The sequence below is a fragment of the Notamacropus eugenii genome, chromosome 5 (assembly GCF_028372415.1).
Source record: "Notamacropus eugenii isolate mMacEug1 chromosome 5, mMacEug1.pri_v2, whole genome shotgun sequence".
In the NCBI taxonomy this organism is placed as follows: Eukaryota; Metazoa; Chordata; class Mammalia; order Diprotodontia; family Macropodidae; genus Notamacropus; species Notamacropus eugenii.
Window position 1 is genome coordinate 328,767,144 of NC_092876.1, and position 26,339 is coordinate 328,793,482.

General features: G+C 39.6%; 1 protein-coding gene across 2 annotated transcripts in view; it reads right to left on the reverse strand.

The window, feature by feature from the left end:
* The window catches only part of ESYT3 (extended synaptotagmin 3), a 94,661-nt gene that overhangs the window by 54,336 nt on the left and 13,986 nt on the right, over positions 1–26,339 (reverse strand). For both annotated transcript variants that reach the window (XM_072613537.1, XM_072613538.1), the window contains exons 2-4: positions 10,905–10,946; positions 6,207–6,341; positions 3,884–3,960 (exon numbers count right to left, since the gene is read on the reverse strand). In XM_072613537.1, coding sequence (XP_072469638.1) covers positions 3,884–3,960; positions 6,207–6,341; positions 10,905–10,946 — 254 coding nt within the window. The remainder of the gene's footprint in view (positions 1–3,883; positions 3,961–6,206; positions 6,342–10,904; positions 10,947–26,339) is intronic.

The following is a 26,339-nucleotide window of genomic DNA, read 5'->3' on the forward strand; positions in this document are numbered from 1 at the left end:
TCTTAAATTATCTGAAGAACTATTGTTATATAACATATTTTATTCTTATGTTAAAGTTTCTTATATTTTATTCCATGTACCTCCCAAAGAGCAAAGAGAGGACCAGTAAATTTGCAGAGAGGAAGATTTTATTTCATCTTTGAAAAAATTTTCTAACTGGAGCTGTCCAGCAATGGGATGGACTGCTTTATTAGGTTATGTGGCTCACTAGAGACCCTTATACAGAGTATTTCACTGTCAGGAGTCCTGTTCAAGACGACTCTGGACTCTGGGAGGTTGGGCTAGGCAACTTCTAAGATGTCTTCCAACTATAAATTCTATTATCTTGATAGTTAATGGTTCCCCACCCATGTACTCACTAATCAGGAATTCCCACCCAGCCATACATTCTCATGGGTTTAATAATCAAACACTTTATTCCATATGCATGTTTTAGGAGTTTGGTTCCTTCCACCCACTAAAGTGCACTCTATTTAGGAACCTGGGCTAAAAGCAGGAAACGTGACACCCAATGAGGGAGTGGTTGGTTTTAGGAACCTTTGGAATTTTTTTTAATTGAAAGACAATCCAGATTTCATCCCTTCTAGGAAGACTTCCTGGATTTAACCTCCTCATAGTTTATTACTAACCTTATTTGCCACAGTAACTCTTACACAACATACTAATTCTATTCATTATGAATGAGAATATATTCTTGTTTTTAATATCTACATACCCAGTTACATAAGGGTAGGATGCCAATTCTCATTGGGATCCCTGCAATGTCAAGGGAATGAAAACTAACAAAGATTTTGGGCTAAACTCTCTGTTTCATGTCAGGAAAAAAACATGGAAAAAGGAGATAACCTCTGACTTACTCTTTTTAAACAGTACAAGTTAGTGGCCAAAACAGAGGAAGAAGGGATGGAGGTCCATATTATAAAACAATTGTGCTACAGAAGAAAGATTCTTGCATTTAGAACCTGGGTTCAACACTCTGTTATCTATCTATCTATCTATCTATCTATCTATCTATCTATCTATCTATCTATCTATCTATCTATCTATCTATCTATCTATGAAAAGCACTGGATGGCAGAGAATCATAAAGAGATCTTGATAGCCTAGAACAGGGGTTGAAAAACTATGGCCTGTGGGACAAAATCAACCCATAGGCCATACAATTTTGTAGAGCTTGAGAGCTAAGAATTGTTTTCACATTTGAAAATAATTTTAAAATTATATTTAAAAGTGTAACAAACATTTTTAGCTCCTAGGGCATGCAAAAAAACCAAGCAGCAAGCTGGATTTGGTCCTCAGGTTATCCTTTGTTTACTCAGGGGCTAGAACATTGGGCCAAGTCCAATAAGATTAAATTTGATAGTAATAAATATAAATTTTTATCTATGTGGTTCAAAAATCAACTTCACAAGTAAAGTGGGAGAGGCATGGCTGGAAGATAGTTTAAAAAATATCTAGGACTGCAAATTCCATCTGAGACCGTATGTGAGTAAAGAAAGCTAAAGCTGACTGTTTTGTTGTAAAGTCAATTCAATCACGTCTGACTCTTCATTATCCCATTTGGAGTTTTCTTGGCAAAGATACTGGAGTAGTTTGCCATTTCCTTCTCCAGCTCATTTTACAGATGAGGAACTGAAGCAAACAGGGTTAAGTGATTTGCCCAGGGTCACACAACTAGCAAGTGTCTGAGACCAAATTGGAACTCGAGAAGAGGAATCTTCCTGACTCTCGGCCTGGTACTTTATCCACTGTGCCACTTAGCTGCCCCGAAACTGTATTAGGCTGCATAAAGAGAGGCACAGCTTCTAGAAATACGGAGACAATAATTCCACTGTACTCTGCCTTAGCCAGACCATGGTGTGTTCAGTTCAGAGCAGCACATTTCAGGAACTTCACTGACAAGCTAGCGAGCACTCAGAGAAAACCATGATAGTGAAGGCCTTCAATTTCATACCACATGAGGAGAAGTTGAAGGACTGGGAAGGTCTGACTTACAAAAGATTAGGGGAGACATAACAGTTACTCTATCATCAGGTATTTGAAGAGCTATAATCCAGAAGAGGGAACAGATTGTTTGCCTAGGGTTGGACAAAGAAGAAATGGGTGAAGTGAAGAAACAAATTTAAGCTTGATGTAAGGAATCGCTTCCTGACCATTAGTGCTATCTCCTAATGGAAGATACTGTGTCGGAAATTAGTGGTTCTCCCCAGTAGAGATCTTGAGGCAAAGGCTAGGTGACTACTCATAAGTTAGGTTGTAGAGCAAATTCTTTTTCAGGCATGGCTGTACCAAATGACTATTGGAATCCCTTCCAATTAAAAGTCTATGATTTTGGAGCTCCTGGTCTTCTCCTTACTACTTGTGACCTTGGACAAATCACTTTACATTTGATTTCCTGATCTGTAAAATCAAGTGGCCAGTCTAGGTGATCTCTAACATCCTACTCAAGTACCATCTTCTGCATGAATCCCACTATGCTGTCTTCTTCTTTTTAAACATAGCACCTTAGTGAATTTTTACAATAATACGTGCAAATTCATTAGTTGAAATGAACTCCCCTTTTAATTGATTCTTGAGACATTGCTGGCTTGGGTGACAAAGCCAACATACATAGCAACTACTCTTCAGAATCACTCTGCCAGTCACATTACCATGATAGCTCATAGGACTTAAGTGAATACAGTTTGGAAAGAAGCATAAGCAATAAAAGAAGATATATTGTTCAGGATTTCTGTAGCTTTCCACTGCCCTAGGGTGTGCATATTTAAAAAATCCAGCAAACACAAAGGTCTAAGAAACATACTACCCATCACTTTCATCATTTGAGCCTTCTGCCATATGGGAATAGGAGAAGAGGTATTTATTGTCCTTTTACAAAACAACTCTCTTCCCTACAACTACCACAAATCCCTCTCCTTTTTTTCCATCTCTTTATTTCATTTCACGTCTTGAAATTATTGCCTTCACCTCCACTGGCACAAGACCTCCTTGGAGTAATTCCACCCTTTCTCCCAGGTAGTTTCCGCTTTCCAGTGCTAAATGCCCAGCACACGGCAGAAGGATGGATTTGTTTTGTTTTGGTTTGTTTTTTTGGATGGAGCCAGTGATCTCATAGGTATTGGGAAGTCCTGGTGACGAAACTCCCGGTTACAATGCAGATCAGAGTGTTCTGCAATTTATAATCTTAGACTGTTGCCTGGGGGCACTTGCTCAGCTAGTTACATAGCCAGGATATTTCCTCTGAACCCAAATCTTTCTCTCTCCAAGGCCAGATCTCTAGCAACTATACCATTCTTGCTCTTAAATATGTTTTCTGGAAGAAGAGTTGTTGCTTCAGGACCAGGGTCTGATTCTAAGTCAAAGGGATAAGTTTTCTCATTATTTCAGCAGCTATCTACTAGGATGAGTTGTTCATCTCTATTCCAGTTCCCCATATTCATATGCCAAATCTGATTAACCACTGTTCCTCAGTCCTCAAAGATACTGTGTTCTGGACGAAGAAAGAGGTGTCTTTTTTTCAAGCAATTCAATCAGCTTATTAGATTCTTAATGCCAAAGCAAAGCATGTGATATTCAACTTGGTGTAAAATACTATGCCTTTCATAATCGAGGTGGCACTAGTAAATAGAGAGAAGTCAAGAAGACTCATCTTCCTGGGTTTAAATCTGGCATCAGACACTTTCTAGCTGTGGGACCCTGGGCAAGTCACTTAATCCTGCTTGCCTCATTTCTTCACATGTAAAATGAACTGGAGAAGGAAATGGCAAACCATTCCACTGTCTTTGCCAAGAAAACCCCAAATGAGGTCATGAAGACTTGGACCCAACTGAAATGAAGCAATAACAACAACGTCTACCTTCCCAGGAGCCCCCAGCTACATTACCATATCTGTAGGTCTAGGGTGATCCGTCTTCGATTGCACTGACTGGTATGAGCCTTGACACCGTTGACCTTGGGGCACTGAAAAAGAACAACGGAGAAGTCATTGTTGCTTTGGTTTCTGAGATGTACCTCCTGTGGAAACCACATGGAGCCCAAAAGTTCATTATATTGGGAAAGGCAATAAAAGTAATAATGGTCCTAGGTCACCGACAAACCAGCTGAAGTACAAGTAGACGTACATTGGAGCAGCTTCTCTGTTTTCCTCTTTTATTCCTCTTTCAAACTCTTTTGACTCATCCCAAACCCATAACAGACCCAATTTCACATATGCCCTTTGCTTATGGCACAGGACAGACCTCCTTGAACTAACATTCTATCACTTTTTCCCCCTACATCCCCTATCAGCCCTTACTCCTTATCAACAATAGGGTCACAGAATTTAGAGTTGGAAGGAACCTTAGAGATCTAGTCTAATATCTTCACTTAACAGATGAGGAAAATGAGGCAGAAGGGGTGGGGGTGTGTGTGTGTGTGTGTGTGTGTGTGTGTGTGTGTGTGTGTGTGTGTGTGTGTGTGTGTGTGTGTGTGTGGTGATTTGTGTGAGCTATTTAACCAGTAAAGGGCAGAGCTGGGATTTAAATCCAGTCACTTCTTCTACCATATGTCATAATAGTATGATTACTATCTTCATTTTATAGATGAAAAAAATTAAAGTCAGAGAGGCTGTGTGTTCATGCTCACATAAGCTAAAGTGCTCAGGATTTGAACTCAGGTCTCCTCTCTCAAAATCTTATACTCTTTCCACTATTTGCCCTCCTCCAACCCATTCCTATCCCCCTGGCAGGGTAGGACCGAGCCAGATTTGCTCTGGGGAGGGTTCTGGGGTGTCAAGAAACTCCATTTCCCTTCATCTCATTCACTTGCTTCGTCTGCCTTCTTTTACTTTTACCCGAACCTCCACACATCTACCCTTGCTTCTATGTTTGCTATAAAAAGGCCCAATTAAAAGAATAATATGAGTTGAGAGTAGGGTAGGAGTATGGAATAAACTAAAGCCATTATTTGGTCTAGTTTAATTGACGTAACAGAATGAGACTTACATGCCTGTTTCTGTTTAAATTGCTTTGTTCTCTGTCATCTCCAATAACAGCAAGGAGGCCTTATTGCTTTTGAGTTTTTAAACAAATAGGTAGTGGTAAAACTCTTCCCTCCTTTAAAATGTTGGTACTTGTCTTTTGATCAGTTTCCTAATCTACCTTTCAAAACTCAGCTCATGTTCTCTTTCCCTCCCCTGACGATGCCAGTACATCGAGCTCCATCTATCCTCTGAGTATCCAAGCACTTATTATCTGGACCTCACATTTAGCAATTTGGGCCAATTAAAAAACATGCCACGTGCAAAGAATTAAGGGATTGAAAGGTAAAAACTGACAGCCTCTGCCTTTAAGAAACCTAAATTTTAGAGAGGGAGATCTGATAGGTATATAGATAAAGTATAATATAAGGTAGGCTGAAGGTAGAACAGCAGGAAGAGTTTTGGATTTGGACTCAGAAGAACTGTGCTCAAGTCCTTGCTCCACCACTTTACAAGTGTGAACTTGAGCAGGTCACTTAGACCTTTCTGGGCTTCAGTTTTCTTATCTGTATAATGAGTGGGTCAGACTAGATGACTTCAGAAGCCTCTTCCAGATTCAGATCTGTGATCCTACATGGTCCTGTGACTGCTAGAGTCCCTTTTAGTTGTCAGTCTGTGATGTGATGGGGCAAAGGAGAGATCAGACAAAATGCTCTAAGAAAGGGAAAGGAAGAAGTCAAAACTTTTAGTTTGAAGAAAAATTATATATTGCATTGTACATTTATTTTATTTTATTTTATTTATATCTTTCCAGCCAGTCTGGATTTATACTCTACACTAAGTATCGGTTTATAATCTGGAGTTGCCAAGCAGACTAGAAAGACTAAAATAATGCCCAAGGTTATCTCTCCCATAGTGCAATGCACATAGTAAAAATTAGAAAATCAAATAGTTGTAATGAAGATAGATGGGATGTTCTCCACCTCTTTCCTTTTGTTCTTGATGGGTGTCTTCTCTCCATGGCAAAATTAAATATGTTTGCAGCAGGTGGACAACGAGGAACTCTGAGCCTGGCACCGAGAGGAGTGGGGAAGAAGATAGTGATGCATGGACAAATGAAGGTGGCCAAATGTGCATTTGGGACCTTAAGGAATCCTGGAAGCTTTGTTTCTCAGTGGGATGGGTGGGGTGAAGGGTGAGGGAGGAGGTCTGAAAACAATCCAGTACTTAAGCAAAGTAAGTCACCAACCTTTTGTCCAAAGCATAGCTTGGTGAAAGTGAACGTTTTAAGATGGATGCTCTTTTCTCTGATTTTTGGCTCGAGTTTTTCTCTAAGTTTCTTCTCCATGATCATGCCAAGGTAGGGCCAGATCTGTGATATGATCTATGTGGGAGAGAAGCACACACATGCACACACACACGCACACACACACACACACACACACACAGAATGAGATCTCCATTGTATCTGATGGTCAAGGGGTATTTAGGTCCTAATTCTTTTTTTTCTTACATTTTATACATAATTTATTTTTCAGTTTTCAACATTCACTTCCATAAGAATTTGAATTCAAATTTTCTTCCCATGTCTCCCCACCCCAGGACAGCATGTAACCCCATTCACCCCTTCTTCCAACAGGTCCTCTCTTCTATTAATCCCCTCCCCTCTATTTTCCTGTAGGGCAAAATAGATTTCTAGACCCCATTGCCTGTACATCTTATTTCCCAGTTGCATGCAAAAACAGTTTTTTAACATTCATCATTAACGCTTTGAATTCCATATTCTCTCCCTTCCTCCCTCCCCACCCACCCTGACTGAGAAAGCCAGCAATTCTAGGTCCTAATTCTTAATAATTTTATAAAGATTTTTCATTCTGTAGTCTTTTAAATTGACTGAAACAATCTAATTGCTTTTAAACCGCTCAAGCAGCTCACACAGTGTGTCATGTCTGGTCAGGGAGCATGGCTATCTTCAAAGGACTTTCAGTGCTGAATAGCAGGAAAAGGACTGCTCTGTTCATGTTCTAAGTCAAGACCAAATGGAGACAACAATGGTCTGGGAATCAAGAGATCTGGGTTCTAGCCCTATCTTACTGGCTTCATGCCTTCAGTGAGCTATCTGACCTCTTTTGACTTATTTCTTCATATGTTAGTCAAGGGGCTTGAACTCAGTGATGGCAAAGGTCTCTTTTGCTTTAGGACTAAAATATTTAAACTAATAAATATCATTTAGATCATCATCATTGACCACAGTAATAGCTAACTTTCATTTAGTGTCTACTATGTGCTGGACACTGTGCAAAGGACTTGGCTGTTGGGGGTGTAAGCTCAGTTTCACGTGGACAGTCTCGGGCAGGTAAAGGTGAGGACTTCTAAACCTTAGAGTTCTCATGAGGCCCCCCAGGGAATAGCTGGGAATTGAGGCATGAGACACGGGCTATCTCGTGCATCTCCGCCTCTTCTCCGTGGGATACGTGCTGGGGAGAGCATCCCACCCTTGAGATTGGCCCATGGTCTGAGCACACCTGTTGTTGACTATCTAAAGGCTGAGAGCACGCCTGGTATTCACGTGCAAACTATGCGGCGGGAGAGCTTAAGTAGGGTCAGGAAAGCCTGAAGGCGCTCTTTGTGCTGAGGGGCCCTTAGAGGGCAGAGGGTCCCTCCCCTCTCCCACTCCCATTCTGTTGCTGTACGATCTTTGCCTCCTTGGGAGGAGGAGGATTCCTCTCTCCTGAGGAAGAATTCACCCTGCACATGTAACCAAGACCCTGAATAAAGCCTAACCCTTGTTCGACTCTGGAAAGTCTCTTCTCTCAATACGTTTATCCAGTTTGGCCACCGAAGACCTGGACGACAGGTAAGGTAAGACTCGGGTAGCCCATCGGCCCCTAGGCCGAACACTTGGCAAATATCATCTCACTTGATCCTTACAAAAACCCTGAGAGATAGGTGTGGTCATTGTTCCTAAGTTTCAGTTGAAGAAACTGAGGCAGGCAGAGGTCAATGACTTGTCTAAGGTCACACAGCTAGTAAATGTCTGAGGTCTTTCCAGGGCCCCCAGGCTTTTAGTGGGATCAATGATCTTGCACTTTTTTCTTTTTGGAAACCATTTCGCTGTTCATATATCAGTCTTTTCACTTAACTCAAAAACCTATCTTTGGAGTAATAGGAAAAGGAGAAGATTTAATTTTTAAGGATTATAGATTTAGACTCAGAGGGAATTTAGAGGTTCCACTCCCCCCACCCTCATTTTAAAGACAAGGAAAGTGATTTCTCCTAGGTCACACAGCTAGCAAGTGGCAAAATCCAGATTAGAATCCATGTTTTCTGACTCCCAGATCCAGAGCTTTTCCCACTGTGCCTGCAAAGGCAGTGATGCCAGTTTTCTCCAAGACTATCCAACTTAGGGAAAAGTCTTTCTTGTCCCTGCTGAAGGGTACCTCTAGAAATCTTTTATTAATGCATTTTTTCTCTCATTAAACAATAGTCCTATCAATACAATAAGTGACAACCTTTACATTCCTCATATGGCCATTTTTTTAAAAGAATTTTTCATTTGGTTCCATCTGACTTGTGTCCCTAATTAGCAATCTCGTTTCTGAATATGCATCCTAGACAGGACTACTCTCCCAACCTCCAACACTAACTCTACCAGTAAAAATAAGGAAAAATCATCTAATCTCTGGTCATAGATACAGGAATCTCTTCACAGTATGAATCCCTTTGGTAATCAGATGAAGTCTATGGATCCATTTTTAGAATAAGGTTTTTAAATGAATAAGATAAAATAAATAGAATGACAAAGAAAATCAATTATGTTGAAATAAAGTTATGAAAATATTAACAAAATCCCAAATTAATGGACCTCAGGTTAAGAACTCCTGCTTTCGGGTTAACATATCAGAAAACAAGTCAAAATACTCAACACATGGAACCTATATTTTCCAAGGTTTGCCACAGGATTAGGTGAGCCGGAGACAAAAGCACTAGCTAGAATGCCCAGTAACTGTCCAGAGGGCCTCTCTTTATTTTTAACTTTCATCTTACACTCTGAAACATAAACGCATTCAGTCTCTTAACCACAGGTAGGCATTAAAACAGGAATCCTGGATAGAGATTCTAACATTAATTACCTATGTGACCCTAGGCAAGTCTCAATCATTCTCAAGTTTCATTTTCTCACCAGTAAAACAGAGATAATAACACTTTTCCTACTGACAACGCAGAGAGGTGATGAGATTCAAATGAGATAATGGATATGAAACACTTAGAAAAGTATGAAGTTAAACAGTGCAATACAAAATAATGTATAGTGTGTGTGTGTGTGTGTGTGTGTGTGTGTGTGTGTAAATAGTGGACAGAAGGTTGCCTCTGAAAAGCAGGAGTAGGGATGGGGGAAGCACCTATCTTATGTGGCCTTCCTGGGGAGCTCACTAATAAATGCTATCCCTCAGAACTGGGTAATAAGTAACATGAGAAAGATGAAGGGGAAAAACAAAAAAGAGAACAAGGAACAAGATAGAGTAGTCATGTCAATGACCAACTGACTAAAGAAGCAGCTAAATGAGAACAGACAATATGGAACAGGGGAAAGAGAAGGGACTCTGAATTCAGACTTGGGTTTGAATCTGTGTGATCCTGGGCAAGGCACTCAAATGACCAAGAATAAGGCATCTGGATCAGAGGATTTCTAGACCCATTCTCATTCTTAAAATCTGGTGACTCTAAGTGGAATATTGGTATCCAGTAGGTGCTCAACACATGCTTAATTATTCTGTTAAAGTCAAAAAAACAAACCTGAGAAAGGCACTCAGCACATTGAACCCCCAAGACGATCATAAAAGAGGTCATGGGCAAGAGTTAGATGATATAGGCACGTACAGAAGGGTCATAGCCTGTATCTTTTGGAACAAATACACCCCAGCAAGCATCTATTAAGTGCCTACTACATACCCAGGAGCTAGGTGTTAGAAATACTAGGATATGAAAGAAATAGTCTCTACCCTCAAGAAGCTTATGTTCAGCTGAGGAAAATAGTACATGCATATATCTACGATTATATGATTTTACTAGCACAAAACCCCTGAAGCACTGAGACATTGCAATAAATACTTGAGGACGAGAAAAAAAAAAAACCAAGAGCCCTAACATCTTGGCCAATGAATAAACACTCCTGCAGTTTCTCTCAGCCCATCCAGAATCCACAGAAACACTAGGACTTGAACACTAACCCAAGACTCTTGACTCATCTTCTCTGAAAGGCATTCAGAAGGATTTTGAATTGCTATGGTTTGGTTTCTGTGCCTCAGGTGGAAACTATATATTTTTTTCTCCCTCAAGGACCTAAACATTTTGTATATGTCACTTATGGGCTATGGAAACCACCCAAACAGAAACCTGTGAATTAACTTGAGGACTCATGAAACTGGAGATAGGGGACAGCTGGGTACTTAGTTCACAGGGTCTTAGATTTAGAGGTGGAAGGGATCATCAAGGACAGTCTCCTCATTTTACAGATGAGGAAACTGAGGTTCAGAAAGGTTAAGTGACTTGAACTCAAGTCCCCTGACTGCAAATATCACACACTACCTCTCTGATGATCAGAAGTCATTACTCTTTAGGGAAAAGCTGCCATTTTTTCCACCTTAAAGAGACCATCAAAGTCAGAATACTAACTGCTGATAACATAAAATTTACAGTCTACTTTCTACCAAATGACTTTTCCCAGGCAGCTCTTTTTCCAATTGGTTCTACAGGTGAACCCCTTTTCCTGCCCCTCAGTTACATTCTTCATGATTCAGCCTGCCCTACATACAGGATGAATGTAGCCAAGACATAATTATAGACCTTGCAGGGGTTCTGATTTGGAGGTTAGAAAGTAGCCAGAGCAGCCTTAGCCAGTTCCCCAGCTTCAGCTGCCCCATCTTGAATCCAAACTGGTTCTTACCTTGTTGACCCATTCAACTCGCTCCACATCTGGGAAGTGGATCTAGAGAGAAAAACAACAAAAAAGAAAAATTATTTCAAAAACACCATCTCACAGATAGAATATGTTAATGAACATAAGCGGATAAAGGAAGTGTACTTCTACAATAAATGTCCAATGGTATACAACAGGTACTTTGTAGTCTCAAAAAGACCAGTCTTCTCCTTAGTACCCTCATTGCACAATTTTATAATGACCAACCTTGGTCCCTCCTCCCACCCCTTCAGAGACAGAAGGGAATGCACCTCCCTCCTTCCTCTGCAGAAGTGGAAAGCTATGGGCATAGAACACTGGATATAATGCCAGATTTGGTTGGTATGTTGGTTATTTTAGCTGAGTCACCTTTTATCTCTCTTATAAAAATATGAATTATAAAAGGTTGATCTCTTGGTGAAAAAAAGGGGAAAGGCACATATTAGGAAATGAAGATGATATTGAAACAAAAGAGATGAATTTACTTTTTGAAATGAGCCTTCTGTGCTAAAGAAGGTTCAGAGGTGAGGTCAGAAGGCTACTCTTGCTCGTGTAAACTCAGCAAAGTCACTAGCAGATCCACCTGTTCCTGTGTCTGATCATAGGGGAGTCACATCACAGATTTAGCGCTGGAAGAGGTTTTAGGGGCCCACATTTGACAGATGAGGAAACAATCATGAAAAGATAAAATGATTTGCCCATGGCCACCCAGGGAGTAAGCACCTAAGGGTGGGAACTAAACCCAGTTCTTTGTGACTTAAGTGCAGGGCACTCTTCACTGTACCACACTGCCTTTCCAAACAAATGCTATTTGCAGACCTCATTCTGAGCTATGATAAAATTAGTATGGCTTTCTTTTTAGATGACTGACTTTTTAACATCAAACTTGAAAATGTAGTCTATTTTGCTCTGGAAAACTAAAATTTAGAATATCTCTTTTCCCTTTTTTCGAGTAGAAGATATTGAGAGCAAGTCTTAGAGTCCAGAATTGATTTCAAGACCCACATCTGATACAAACTGTCTGGTGACCCTGGACAAGACATTTTCTTAACTTCTTAGGGCTCCAGGCAGCCTTTTAAAACCATAAATGGCAGTTAGAAGGAGTTTCTAAACACCAATGAAATAACGGATCTGGGTAAAAAAGACTCAACCCACTACAAATTACACTTTTGCAGTATTTCATGGTTTACAAAGTACTTTCCTCATACTCCTGTAAGATAGGTTATCAGCTAGGGAACTCAGTAGATGGAGGGAATGCTGGGCCTACACTCAGGGAGACCTGAGTTCAAATCCAGCCTGAGATATTTACTGTGTGTTCTTGGGCAAGTCATTTAATCTCTGCTTGTGTCAGTTTAATTCATCTGTAATATATATGTATATATTATATATATAGATATATATAATATATACCTGTGTAATATATATACCTTGTGAGGATCAAATGAGATAAAATCTGTACACATTAGCACAATTAGCACACAGTAGATGTTACACATAAATGCTTATTTAAATGCTTATTCCTTTTCCCTTTCCCTTCATTTACCTCTTCTCCTCCTCTCCCCTTATCGTATCATTATCTTTATTTTACAAACAGGCAAACTGACTCAGAGTGGTGAATTTCCCATCCTGACAACCCTAGTAGGTGGCAGAATCAGAATTCCAAAAACCCCAACTGGAGTCACGAAGGTTGGGACATGATTGAAATGGCTGAACAACAGCGGGTTCTCTGACATCTCTGTTACCGGAGTGCCACAGAGCAAAGAGGGGCATCATGGAGCAGTGGAAAGACCTGAGTTTGAAACCCAGTTCTGGCATTTACTAGCTGTGACTGAGAAAAATCACAAACTTCTCTGGGCCTCCATTTCTTCCTCTATAATAGGAGGTGCTTGGATTCAATGGCCTTTAAGGTCTCTCCTACCACTTGATAGGTCAGACTAAGAATGGTCCAGATAGAGAGAGCATCTGGGCCAGAGCAAGTATAAACAGAACAAACCAATGCCGGAGAACACACAATTTGAAAGCACTGAGGAATCAATTTTCAAAACACCTGAAAAGGAGGAAGATTTTTTTTTCTTTGCTATAAGGGAGAATTCAATTCTGGTGGTGAGACATGTCTAGAAATAGTTATGATGTACAAGTAAATAGCATCTATAAAACATTTTTTTTTTCCTGAAAAGAACAGGAAGATACCAAATGGCAAAAAAATCAGAGAATATTGCTACAAAAAAAGCCAACTGAGAGGATAGCAATTACTGATCCATAATGCCTTTCTCACCCCCATTCAATCATCATGAGAATTATTGACATGCATATCAATGAAATCTTTGAAGAAAACATGAGAAAGGGACAGGTTAAGCTTTCACAAACAGTCTTCTACAGCACATTCTATCTTTGTAGTCACCTAACTGTCCAAAAGGTGCGGAGAATACAAGATACTACAAAGTTTATTGACTAAAAAACAAACAAAAAAACCCCATTCATTTGCTTGGTAAATCAAATGCCACCTTACAGTTTCTCTTCCAACAAGACGTCTCTCATGCATAGGTTATCATGCAATATTCCTTGACAGATGATACAGAAAATTTTATGAAAATTCTCTGATAATATCAAGTGAAATATAAAACCTTTATCAACATGCTTGACAAGGCATTTGCCACTGTCATGAAGGAGGTCCAGCACATATTCTAAATGGACTAACTTCATCATTTGTTCATCAGCTTTTTAATATCCATCACATTTTCCCATCATCCTTTGGGTTTATCTGCAATTTTGGTCACTTGAAAATTATGATGTTGCAATGATTCTGACATACAGAATGACTGGAACAATACCGTTGTTAAAAATATGGGGTTTTGTTTCATGGAGAAGTCTAAGACCAACAAAAGCATGGCATGGTATCCTAAAACCAACCTAGCTGACACTTTTCTCCTGTTCAGCTATGGGACCATCTCAATTTCTGTCTGCAGTTCTTGAACCAGCTAGCACTATAGGCTATCCATCCAACTGCACACTGCAGTCTAAAGCAGGGGTTGTTAACCCTTTTTTATTTCATAAACCCCATTTGCAGCCTGGGGAAGCCTAGGGGTCACTTCTAAGAATAATGCTTTTTAAATAATGTACATTTTTAAAAAATAGAATTACAATGGAAACTAATCATACTGACCTATAGTTATCAAAAAATTTTCTTTTCAGTTCATGGATTCCAGAGTAGAAACCTCTGGTCTAGACAATAAGCAGTTTTCATCCCCATGGTCTTTACTAGGTGGAAACTTAGGCTGAGCTCTTCAAAGTGATAATAAATATATTGAGAGATTCTACAGTGTTTCAGGGCTTGATGTAAGCAGCATGATATCTGCAAATGAACATCTAGGTGGTGTTCATCCTTTGTTCTCAAAGAGGACCAGTAACATCAGAAAGGGGATGGCTTAGCTTGGAAGTGAATTGGATTTAAGTGAGGCAGAGCTGTGCAAAGGTCACCAGCTGCATTCTCTCCTCTAGAGTCACTGGAGTCCAGTGGCAAGACTTAGGTCAGGATGAAGACCCAACAAGGCAGTCTGGTATGGTGGAGAGCTTTGCACCAGGAATCTGAAGGACCTGGGTTCAAATCCACACTCTAACATTTACTAGCTATATGATGCTGAGCAAGTCACTTACCTTCTCTGGAACTCAGTTTCCTCATCAATAAAATGAGGGGTCTCATTCAGCCCCCTCAGATAAGATCCTTTCTAGTTCTTAAATCTATGATTCTTCAATCTATAGAGAGTCCCACAATGGATAACCTCCATGATACTGACAAAACGTCTTCGGTAAGTGTCTGTTTTCTGTTTCATGAAGGTTGTCTTGTGAATACTTTGCATGTATCTTGTATTATTCACCTATATAAATACTTGCTGAAATGGAAGTTCTTTGAAGGTGGGGACTGATTCTTCCCTTTTCCCCTTCCTCCCTTCCTCCCTTCCTCCCTTTCTCCCTTCCTCCCTCCCTCCCTCCCTCCCTTCCTTCCTTCCTATCTCCTGTCCTTCCTCTTCTTTTTTGGAATTCCCAGTGCTTCACACAATTCCTGGCACAGATTTAAGTGCTTAAATGCTTGCTGTTTGGTATAAGGCAAGAATATCATTAGCTCTATCACTGCATCTATGAAGGAGTCTTATATGCTCTTAACTTATGCATGAGAGACACCTTTAAAAGATATGGTTATTAAGGGGGCAGTTTGCTTTACCACATTAAATTTTTTTTTAGATTCAACAAATAATATATGGTGGGATTTTGTATCTTCCATAACTTTCAGTCACTTGTGTCACTGTAAAGAAGGTGGGTCTGCTATAACTTTTTGTAAAAGTCTGCCTTTCCCTTTCTCATGTTGTTTTTACCAAAGATGCCCTTTACATATGTGTGTATATATATACATATTTGTATATGTGTACATATGACATATACACACATACATTTTGTATACATATATACACACACACATAAATCAGTTTCATTAAGATTTTGTCTAGATGAGAAAGTAGATATATGGATCCATAATTACCATTGTACTCTCAATTGCCTTTTAAAGAAATTCATTCAACTTGTTTGGCATCTTTCCACGTTTTGGATATTTTGAGAATTCAACCCTCAATGATTTCAATATCATTTTACCTTCTGCTAGCTGGTGCAGTGGATAGAGGGCTAGGCCTGGAGTTAGGAAGACCTGAGTTCAAATCCTGCCTCAGACACTTATTAGCTGTGTGACCTTTGGTAAGTCACTTTGCCCCTGTCTCAGCTTCCTCATCTGTAAAACAGGAATAATAGCATCTACCTCCCAGGGTTGTTGTGAGTATCAAATGACATAATAATTGTCAAGTGCTTAGCACAGTGTCTGGCACATAGCAGCACTATACGCTAGCTGTATACACTCAGCTGATCTAGCCAGTCTGTTTTCATTTCTTTGGTACCATTTCTACTTTATCACATAGCAAATAGGGAACTGAGAAGTTCCAGAATGCATGGGGTTATAAAAGGAGTTACAGCCAGATTCACTTATGGTGGGGTCTACTGTGGCAAATCATTTTGGAAAAGCCTGCTTATTTCTTTCTTCTAGGGATACCCTTATTACATAAGCAAGCTAACCTCATAAATATGTATTGAAATGAGAAAGTAGGTACATGGATGAGTAGTTCTTGATCTCCTCTGGATCACCTTTGGGTGATGATGTATTTAGTATTTTTTAGACATCTTCCCCTCTTTCAGGTATCTTGAGAACCAGGCCCTCAAAGTCCTCAAAATTGGACCACCTTCAACCCAAATCTAGTTCATCTGCTTTTCTGTATCTATTTCTGTTCATTTCTACTTCCTCATTCGACACGAGGCCTGTGACGGTAGAGTGCAAATATAGTGGTCCTACAACAGTTGATTTTAAGTTATTGACGTTATATGTGCTAATACTATTCCTATTAACATACTGGAAATTATTGCATTTGGGATCCAGAGACAGGGCTGGCTGAGGGCCCAAGGTTAGAGAAGAGCCACACCCCTTGAAAGCAAGTGCTGTAATTAAAAAGCACTCATTCTCTTAGGAACAAGCTGATGCTTGTCAACATAATCAATGCTCCTGGATGAGTTTCTTTGACAGCTACAGCAGCCAACAAAGAATGCCACATTGAAACAATTCCAAAGCAGCTAAACCCAGGTGAATTAGATGGGCATCAAAAAAGATGGATAATTCTTAAAAGAGAAAGAGTATAAAAGCCACCAAAATACAGAGTCCAGAAGAAGGAAAAAAGGCTGCATGCTTTTCTAAGTCCTCTCCTTCTCTGACTTTTCCTAGCTAGATTCTTTGGTTGAAGGAATTAAATAAATTATGTCCTTTAACCTTTCTTCAGGAGTATTAAAAATATGCTTGAAGTTTTATTTCCAATTCACTGAAATCATCATTAATATGAGATGACCCTAGCTTATTACAAGGGCAGGTAGGTGGCACAATAGAGGGTCAAGCCTGGAGTCTGGAAGACTCATCTTGCTGAATTCAAATCTGGCCTCAGATGCTTACTAGCTGTGTGACCCCAGGTAAGTCATTTAACCCTGTTGGGCCTCAGTTTCCTCAGTTGTACAATGAACTAGAGAAGAAAATGGCAAACCACTCTAGTAAAATCTTGGTCAAGAAAATCCCAAATTGGGGTCATGAAGAATCAGACATGACTCAACAACAACAAAGTTTATTACAAACACTAAAATTAGAATTGAAAAGGAGCACACATTTTGAATTTTAACTCTAATACCCATGCTTTTGAAATTCTAGTCATTTACTTTTTAGAGAACATTTTATTTTTGCCTTTTGTTTTTACATGAATAATTCCTTGAAATTTCACTCTCCCCCCACAAAAGAAGAACCATCCTTAGTAAAAAAGGAAAACAATTAAGCAAAAATTCCTGATATATTTGCTACACCTGACAATATTAATAGTATTCTGTTTTTTATTTTTTCTTTGTATTTATTTGATATATTTGCTACACCTGACAATATTAATAGTATTCTGTTTTTTATTTTTTCTTTGTATGCTTAGTACTCAGTACAGTGCCTAGAATATAGTAAATGGTAAACAAATGCTTACTGTTTGGTTGATGGATTATATTGTAGTGATCACTTTTTTGGAGAGGAGCTTTTATTTCATTGTTTTTCTCTCGGTAAAATGGTTTTTCACCGTCTCAGTCTCTTCCCCCCTTGGAACTCATTGAGAATATAAGGAATGTACACAAATAAAAAGGATACGAGGTAGACTGTAAAGACAAGGGAGATACCTAGACAAAATGGTATATTTCAAAATGTAAGGAAGGAGACATCATTCTGAGGTGTGTTTGTGGGGAGGGAGAAAGGAGGGAGTTCAGGCAGAGATGACCAAGGAAGTTCCATGAGGAATTTAGAACTTGAGCTAGACCTTAAAAGAATACTAGGATGTCAGCAGGTGAAGATATGGAGAGAGAGGCTCACCTCTACGAATACATAAAAGCAAGAGAATGCAGGATGAAATTGTGGAATTGTGAGAAGTCCATTTTGACTGGAACATAAAGTACATGAAAGAGAAGTAGAATGAAAGAAGGCCAGGAAAGTTGTGTCACAGAATTTAAGAACTGGAAGGGACCTCCGAGGTCATCTAAGGCATCTAAGGTGGTGCAACAGAGAGAGAGGTCACTGGACCTAGAGTCAGGAAGACCTGAGTTCAAATCTAGTCTATAGTTACTAGCTATGTGACCTCAGGCAAGTCACTTAACCTCTGTTTGCCTCAGTTTCCTCAACTGTAAACAACCTCTCAGGGTTGTTATGAAGATCAAATAGGGTAAAATTTGGAAAGCACCTAGCACAGTACCTGTCATTTAATAATTGCTACGTAAATGTTGCTGCTTTATTGTTATCTAGTTCACCACATAAGGTGAAGTGGAGCCTGACTGTGGATGGTTTTAAATGCCAGGTTACGAAGTTTGTATTTTATCTTACAGACAATAGAGAGCCACTGAAAATTTTTGAGCAGGAGAGTGATGTGGTCAGATATGTGCATTAGAAAGATGATTTTGGGGGGTAGAGCCAAGATGGTGGAGTAGAAGGATGGACCTGCTCTAGTTCTACCCCCATAGCCCATAAAATACCGGTAAAAATGACTCTAAACAAATTCTAGAATAGCAGAAGCCACAAAATTACAGAGTGAATGAGATTTCCAGCCCAAGACAGCCTGGAAGGCAGACAGGAAAAGTCTATTGCCCTGGGCTCAGAGAGGAGCACAGCCCAGCATTGACTTCATGGCACAGCAAGGACAGGACTGGAGCAGGCTTCAGGACACAAAATCACAGGTAGCAGCAGTGGTTCCCAGATTTCTCAACCCACAAATGCCAAAGACAGCTTCAAAGGTCAGTGAGAAAGCTCTTTCACTTGGGTGAGAAGAGAGCAGGGGGCCAGCCCTAGCCCTGACCCCATGGTGGTGGCTGTCACTGCTGTAGCAACATCCATTCTTTGAGCCCTCTGCCTAAAGAACCTGGGGGAACTGAGCAGCCGATCTGCACCTCAGTCCTGAGCTGCAGTCCTAGGGTAAAGAGGAGCACTGGTGTGGAAGAACTGGTTGAGGCTCTGAAGAGGGGATCCTACTCTCAGATCCTGGGCAGAAAAACTTGTGGTTGCTCCCAGATCAGAGTGCAGGCCAGGAGAGGAGTAAACTCCTCTCCCTTGATTGTGCCACCCTGGAGGAAATGAGAACTTACAAGTTCCTAGAGTATACCCTCCTCTTGACAAAGGACTCAAAAGTCAATTAACAGGCTGAGAAAATTCCCAGAAAAGGGAAAAAAAAGACTATAGAAGGTTACTTTCTTGGCAAAAAGGAATTTTCTTACATCCTTTCAGATGAGGAAAAACAAAGCATACATCAGAGGAAGACATCAAAGTCAAGGCTTCTACATCCAAAACCTCCAAAAAAATATACAATGGTCTCAGGTCATGAAAGACTTCAATTTTGAAAATCAAATAAGAGAGGTGGAGGAAAAATTGAGAAGAGAAATGAGAGCAATACAAGAAAATCATGAAAAGTGAGTCAATAGCTTGCTAAAGGAGTCCCAAAAAATGTTGAAGAAAATAACACCTTTAAACCAGACTAACCCAAATAGCAAAAAAGGTCCAAAAAGCCAATGAGGAGAAGAATGCTTTCAAAAGCAGAATGAGTCAAATAGAAAAGGAGGTTCAAAAGCTCACTGAAGAAAATAGTTCTTTTAAAATTAGAATAGAGCAGATGGAAGCTAACGACTTCATGAGAAACCAAGAAATTATAAAACAAAATCAAAAGAATGAAAAAACAGAATACAATGTGAAATATCTCATTGGAAAAACAACTGACCTAGAAACAGATCCAAGAGAGACAATTTTAACATTATGGGACTACTTGAAAACCATGATCAAAAAAAGAGCCTAGACATCATCTTTCAAGAAATTATCAAGGAAAACTGCCCTGATATTCTAGAACCAGAGAGTAAAATAAATATTGAAAGAATCCACTGATCACCTCCTGAAAGATATCCAAAAAGAGAAACTCCTAGGAATATTGAAGCCAAATTCCAGAGTTCCCAGGTCAAGGAGAAAATATTGCAAACAGCCAGAAAGAAACAGTTTGAGTACTGTGGAAATACAATCAGGGTAACACAAGATCTAGCAGCTTCTACATTAAGGGATAGAAGGACTTGGAATATGATATTCCAGAAGTTAAAGGAACTAGGATTAAAACCAAGAATCACCTACCCAGCAAAACCGAGTATTATACTTCAGAGGAAAAAAATGGTCATTCAACGAAATAGAGGACTTACAGGCATTTTGATGAAAGTCCAGAGCTGAAAAGAAAATTTGACTTTCAAACACAAGAATCAAGAGAAGCATGAAGGTAAACAGAAAAGAGAAATCATAAGGGACTTACTGAAGTTGAACTGTTTACATTCCTGCATGGAAATATAATATTTGTAACTCTTGAGACTTTTCTCAGTATTTGGGTAGTTGGAAGGATTATATACATATAGACAGAGGGCACAGGATGGTTTGAATAGGAAGGGATGATATCTAAAAGAATTAAATTAAGGGATGAGAGAGGAATATATTGGGAAGAGAAAGGGAGAAATGGAGTGGGGCAAATTATCTCTCAAAAAAAAAGAGGCAAGGAAAAGCTTTTTCAATGGAGGAGAAAAGGAGGGAGGTGAGAGGGAGAAAGTGAAGCTTACTCTCATCACATTTGGCTTAAGGAGGGAATAACATGCACACTCAATGTGGTATGAAAATCTATCTTACACTACAGGAAAGTATGGGAAAAGGGGATAAGTGGTGTGTGTGTATGGGAATGATAGAAGGGAGGGCAAATGGGAGGAGGGAGTAATAAGAAGTAAACACTTTTGGGGAAGGACAAAGTCAAAAGAGAGAATAGAATAAATGGGGGGCAGGATAGTATGGAGGGAAATATAGGTAGTCTATTATAACACGACTATTATAGAAGTCTTTTGCATAACTACACATGTATAGCCTATATTGAATTGCCTGCCTTCTCAGTGGGAATGAGTGGGGAGGAAGGAAGAGAGAGAAGGTGGATCTCAGTTTTAGGAACGAATGTTGAGAATCGTTTTTGCATGCAACTGGGAAATAAGAAAGCAGGTGGGTGTATAGAAATCTACCTTTTCCTACAAGAAAAGAGAGAAGATGGAGATAAGGGAAGGGAAGGGTGTGATAGAAGAGAGGGCAGATTAGGGGAAGGGGTAATCAGAATGCATGGTGTCTTGGAGTGGGGGTGGGGAGAGATGGGGAGAAAATTTGGAACTCAAAATCCTATGGAAATGAATGTTGAAAACTAAAAATAAATAAATAAATAAATATATTTTAAAAGATGACTTTGTCAGATGTGTAAAAGGCAGACTGGAAAGGAGATATCAGAGGCAAGAATACTCATCATTCAGGAAGCTATTAACAATAATCCTAGGAGGACGTAATGAGCTCCTAAACTAAGGAGGTGGCAAAATAAGAGATGCTGCTAAGACAGAATGGGCAGTACTTGGTCCCTGATTCACCATAGGAGGCGATGGAAAAGGAAGAGTCAGATAACTGAGGTTCTGAGTCTGGATGATGAGGACAATGGTCACGGTAGCAACAGAAACAGGGAAGGTGGTTGATGAGGGCAGGTTTTTGTTTGCTCTTGTATACGTGGAGTTTGAGGTATTGGCAGGATTTGCTGGTGGAGATGTCTAGAAGGAAGCTAGAAATGAAGAGTGGACACTATTTTTCTAATTCATTTTGCTTATCGTAATAGAGTTGAAATTTTTCCAGGGCACATGCCCAGCTCTGAGGCATCTGAAGTCAAAGGTCTTCTCCATCTTCTTCTTTTTCATGCAGTAGTTCTAAGTTCCCCTAAAAGAGGGTGTCTTCTTCTAGCTCTGCACCCAACTCAAAGAAGAGGCTCCAGGTCTGACTGTTTCAAATTTTCCTGTCTAGCCTTTCATTCATGATTCCTCACACATGGCAGGAAACGAGAGGTCATAATAGCTCACATGTATGTGGTGCTTTGCGACTTCCAAAGCTAGAAATGTGACACACCAAAAAATCAAACATAAATGTGACAAAATTATGAAGATCAAGTGGAATTCAAATAAGGAAATGTAAAGAGAAGTGGGAAGACACTCCCAATCTACTCTTTGTGGTGGTGGGCGGTCCACAAGTGGTACACATTACACACATTTTTTTAGACTTTTCCCAATGTATCAATCAGTTATGCTGACTTTTTTCCCTCTTAAATAAATACTATTTGTCATATGGGATGGCTATCTGGGCAAGGGAAGAGGAGAAATACATGGAATTCTATTGTGACAGAAAATATCAATAGAAAACTTATTTTAAAAAAAAGATTTACAAATCACTGACAATCAATCCTATGAGGTAATATAAATACTAACCTCATTTAATAGGCAAAGAAACAGGCTCAGAGAGATGTAAATACCTTGCTTAGGGTCACCCAACTAGTAAGTAAGTCTAGGAGCCAGGGCTCAAGTCCAGGACTAGAGCTCTGCTCACTATACTGCACTGCTGTAGGTATTTCTCTATAGCAAGTGAATTCCCCATGTGGTTTACTTTTCCTAGTCACAGAATGATCACTTAACACTCTCTTCTCAGAAGAATTTCCAGTTTCCATCAGGAAGACAGTTGTCCTAGGTGTTTCTAGAAATCTGCATGTTAAAACTTAGAAATGGGCAGTGAATAGAGCACCAGCCCTGAAGTCAGGAAAACCTGAATTCAAATGTGGCCTCAGACACTAGCTGTGTGACCCTGGGCAAGTCACTTAACCTTGTTTGTCTCAGTTTCCTCAGAAGGAAATGGCAAAGCACTCCAGTATCTTCGTCAAGAAAAGTTGTCATGAAGAGTTGGACAAAGTGTAATGACTTAACCACAACTGAAACTGTTTCTTCTTATTTTGCCACCACCTTAGTTTAGGCACTCATTACCTTTTCCCCAGATTATTGTTAATAGCTTCCTGACTGACCAGTATTCTTGCCTCCAATTTCTCCGTTCCCCAATCTGTCCTTTACACAGCTGGAAAAAAAGAATCTTCCAAATGCGCAGACCTGACCAGATCAGTCTCTTGCTCAAAAACTCCTTAGCCTGGCATTTAAAACCTTCCACACCAAGCTCCACTTTACCTTATGGGGTGAACTAGATAATAATAATGATGAAGACAACAGCTCTATTCCAGAGGACCCACTTCCTGACAGACAGGCAATGGACTCAAGCTGGAGAATGAGAAATGCATATTTGGATACAACCAATGAGGGAATTTGTTCTACTTGATGATATAGATTTCTTATAAAGACTTTGTTTTTCATTTTGTCAGGGAGGTGGGAGAGTGCGGAGCAAGAGGGATAGGGTTGCTTTAAAAAATGGAAAGAAAATAGGGTCACTGAAACACGTTTCTGAATCGTGCAGAGGAGAGCAGAAGGAATCTGAGATGAAGAGGACAGCTTCGAAAATTACATGTTGAATTTATTACATACTTGAAAAGAAAAGTGAGATCTATACATAGCAGACATTAGCAGTTTAATTCTACTACATGCATGGAAGTGCTCATTTTAGTATGTTTCTAAAATTCAGAAATTTTAGAAAATGGAGAAAACCATAAAAATGTTTCAAAAAAAATTAACACAAAACAAAAAAATCCTTACAAAAATGAAATCAGACTGAATGTGATTTCTGACCTTTTCCCCACAGACAGTCCCCTCTCCTGACTTGCCAGTGAATGACAAAAATTACTTTAACAAAAGTGAAAAGGGGTAAGATTCAAACCCTTCAGTTTGAATGAGTTCCTTTAAATTTTGTTTTAGAGATTAAAGCATAATTAGTCAAACAAGTGTAAATGGCTGGTTATCAGCATCTTCCTTGTTTTGACAGATGATGAAGGGCACACTCAGGTACTGTGCACTTTAATGGAGAGTCAGGGTGTGGTGGTGGGTGGTGGTAGGGATGAAAGAAAGGTACAAAATGAGCTAGTCTAACATGATCTTTTTCCCTTCCTCTCCCCACCACCCAGTTCCTTATTTGTGTATAACTATCCCTGCATAACTAATCTCCATCACTACTTCTCTGCACCTGCTCCACATTGCTAAACATGGCTAGACAAAGTCAAGAAACAGAACTTTATTTTTTACCTCCTTTAAATTCATGTTATACAACCTCAGTGGGAAGGGCAGTTAGTTGACACAGCTGATAGAGTGCCAGGCCTGAGATCAGGAAGACCTGAGTTCAAATTTGGCCTTAGATATTACTGTATGTGCCCCTGGGCAAGTAACTTAACCCTGTTTGCCTTTGTTTCCTAACGGTAAAATGAGATGGAGAAGAAAATGACAAAACTACTCCAGTATCTTTTCCAAGAAAATCCCAAACGGGGTCACAAAGAGTTGGACACGACTGAAAAATGACTAAACAACAAAATCCTCTGTGAGGAACTTGCTACAGAGACCTAGACCAGGTTCCTTTCTTTGTGCCATGGACCCTCTTTGGGAGGCTGGTAAAACCTATGGACCCCTTCTTTTGAAGAATAATGTTTTCAAATGCATAAAGGAAAATATGCAGAATTAAAAGGGAACTTCAGTTCACAGACCCAAGGTTAAGAACCCTCAATCTAGAGGATTATAGGAACTATAGATGGCAGGGTCAAGCATCAGCTAGCCCAAACCCCTCGCCTTACAAATGAGAAATAAAAGGCCACAAAGAGAAGGGTCTCATCCAAAATCACACAATTACTGGCAGAGATAGTATGATCTCTAAATTCTGTGCTCTTTGGATTAAACTAACAGCAGTTCGTATTTTTGAAAATCTCTAGGAACAAGAACTTTCTAAGTTTCTTTCAGAAATCTTCCCCTCTGAAGGTGGCCTAGCGCTACCAGACCTCAAACTGTACTATAAAGCAGCAATTATCAAAACCACTTGGTATTGGCTAAGAAACAGAGAGGTAGACAAGTGGAATAGACTTGGCACTCAAGATGCAGTAGGCAAGGAATATAGCAACCTTCTGTTTGATAAACCCAAGGACCCCAGCTTCTGGGATAAGAACTCATTGTTTGACAAAAATTGCTGGGAAAACTGGATAACAGTGTGGCGGAAATTAGGCATAGACCCATACCTGACACCGTACACAAGAATAAAGTCCAAATGGGTACATGATTTAGGTATAAAGATTGATACCATGAATAAACTGGAGAAGCAAGGAATAGTGTATTTATCAGATCTATGGAGAAGGGAAGAATTCCTTACTAAAGTAGAGATAGAATGCATTATGAAATGCAAAATGGATAACTTTGAGTACATTAAACTGAGAAGTTTTTGCACAACCAAACCCAATGCAACCAAAATCCGGAGGGATGTAGTAAATTGGGAAAAAATTTTTACAGCTAAGCTCGGGGATAAAGGCCTCATTTCTAGAATATATAGAGAACTGACCCAAATGTATAATCATACAAGTCATTCCCCAATTGATAAATGGTCAAAGGATATGAACAGGCAATTTTCAGAGGAAGAAATTAAAGCTATCTATAATCATATGAAAAAATGCTCTAAATCACTATTGGTTAGAGAGATGCAAATCAAAACAACTCTGAGGTACCACATCACACCTATAAGATTGGCAAACATGACAGAACAAGAAAATGATAAATGCTGGAGAGGATGTGGGAGAGTTGGAACACTAATTCATTGTTGGTGGAGCTGTGAGCGCATCCAACCATTCTGGAGAGCAATTTGGAACTATGCCCAAAGGGCTACAAAAATGTGCATACCCTTTGACCCAGCAATATCGCTACTAGGACTATATCCCCAAGAGATCATAAAAATGGGAAAGGGTCCCACATGTACAAAAATATTTATAGCAGCACTCTATGTAGTTGCCAAAAACTGGAAGTCAAGGGGATGTCCATCAATTGGGGAATGGCTGAATAAATTATGGTATATGAATGTAATGGAGTACTATTGTGCCATAAGAAATGATGAACAAGAAGACTTCAGAGAGGCCTGGAAGGACTTATATGACCTGATGCTGAGTGAAAGGAGCAGAACCAGGAGAACTTTATGCACAGCAACAACCACAGTGTGTGAGAGTTTTTTCTGGTAGACTTAGATTTTTGTAATAACACAAGAACTTCTGAAAAAAAAAAAAAATCCCAATGGTGGACCTCAAGGCAAAATGCCTTCCACACTCAGAGAGAGAAATATGGAAGTCACTCACATAATGTAGCAGATCATGTTTGTGTATGTGTATCTGTTTGTGTATCATGTTCTGATTTGTTATACGGATTCTTTCATTTATCTTAGTCTGACTACATAGCATGACTATAGTGAAAATATACTCAATAGGAAAGTATATGTAGAATCTATACAGAATTGTATGCAGTCGT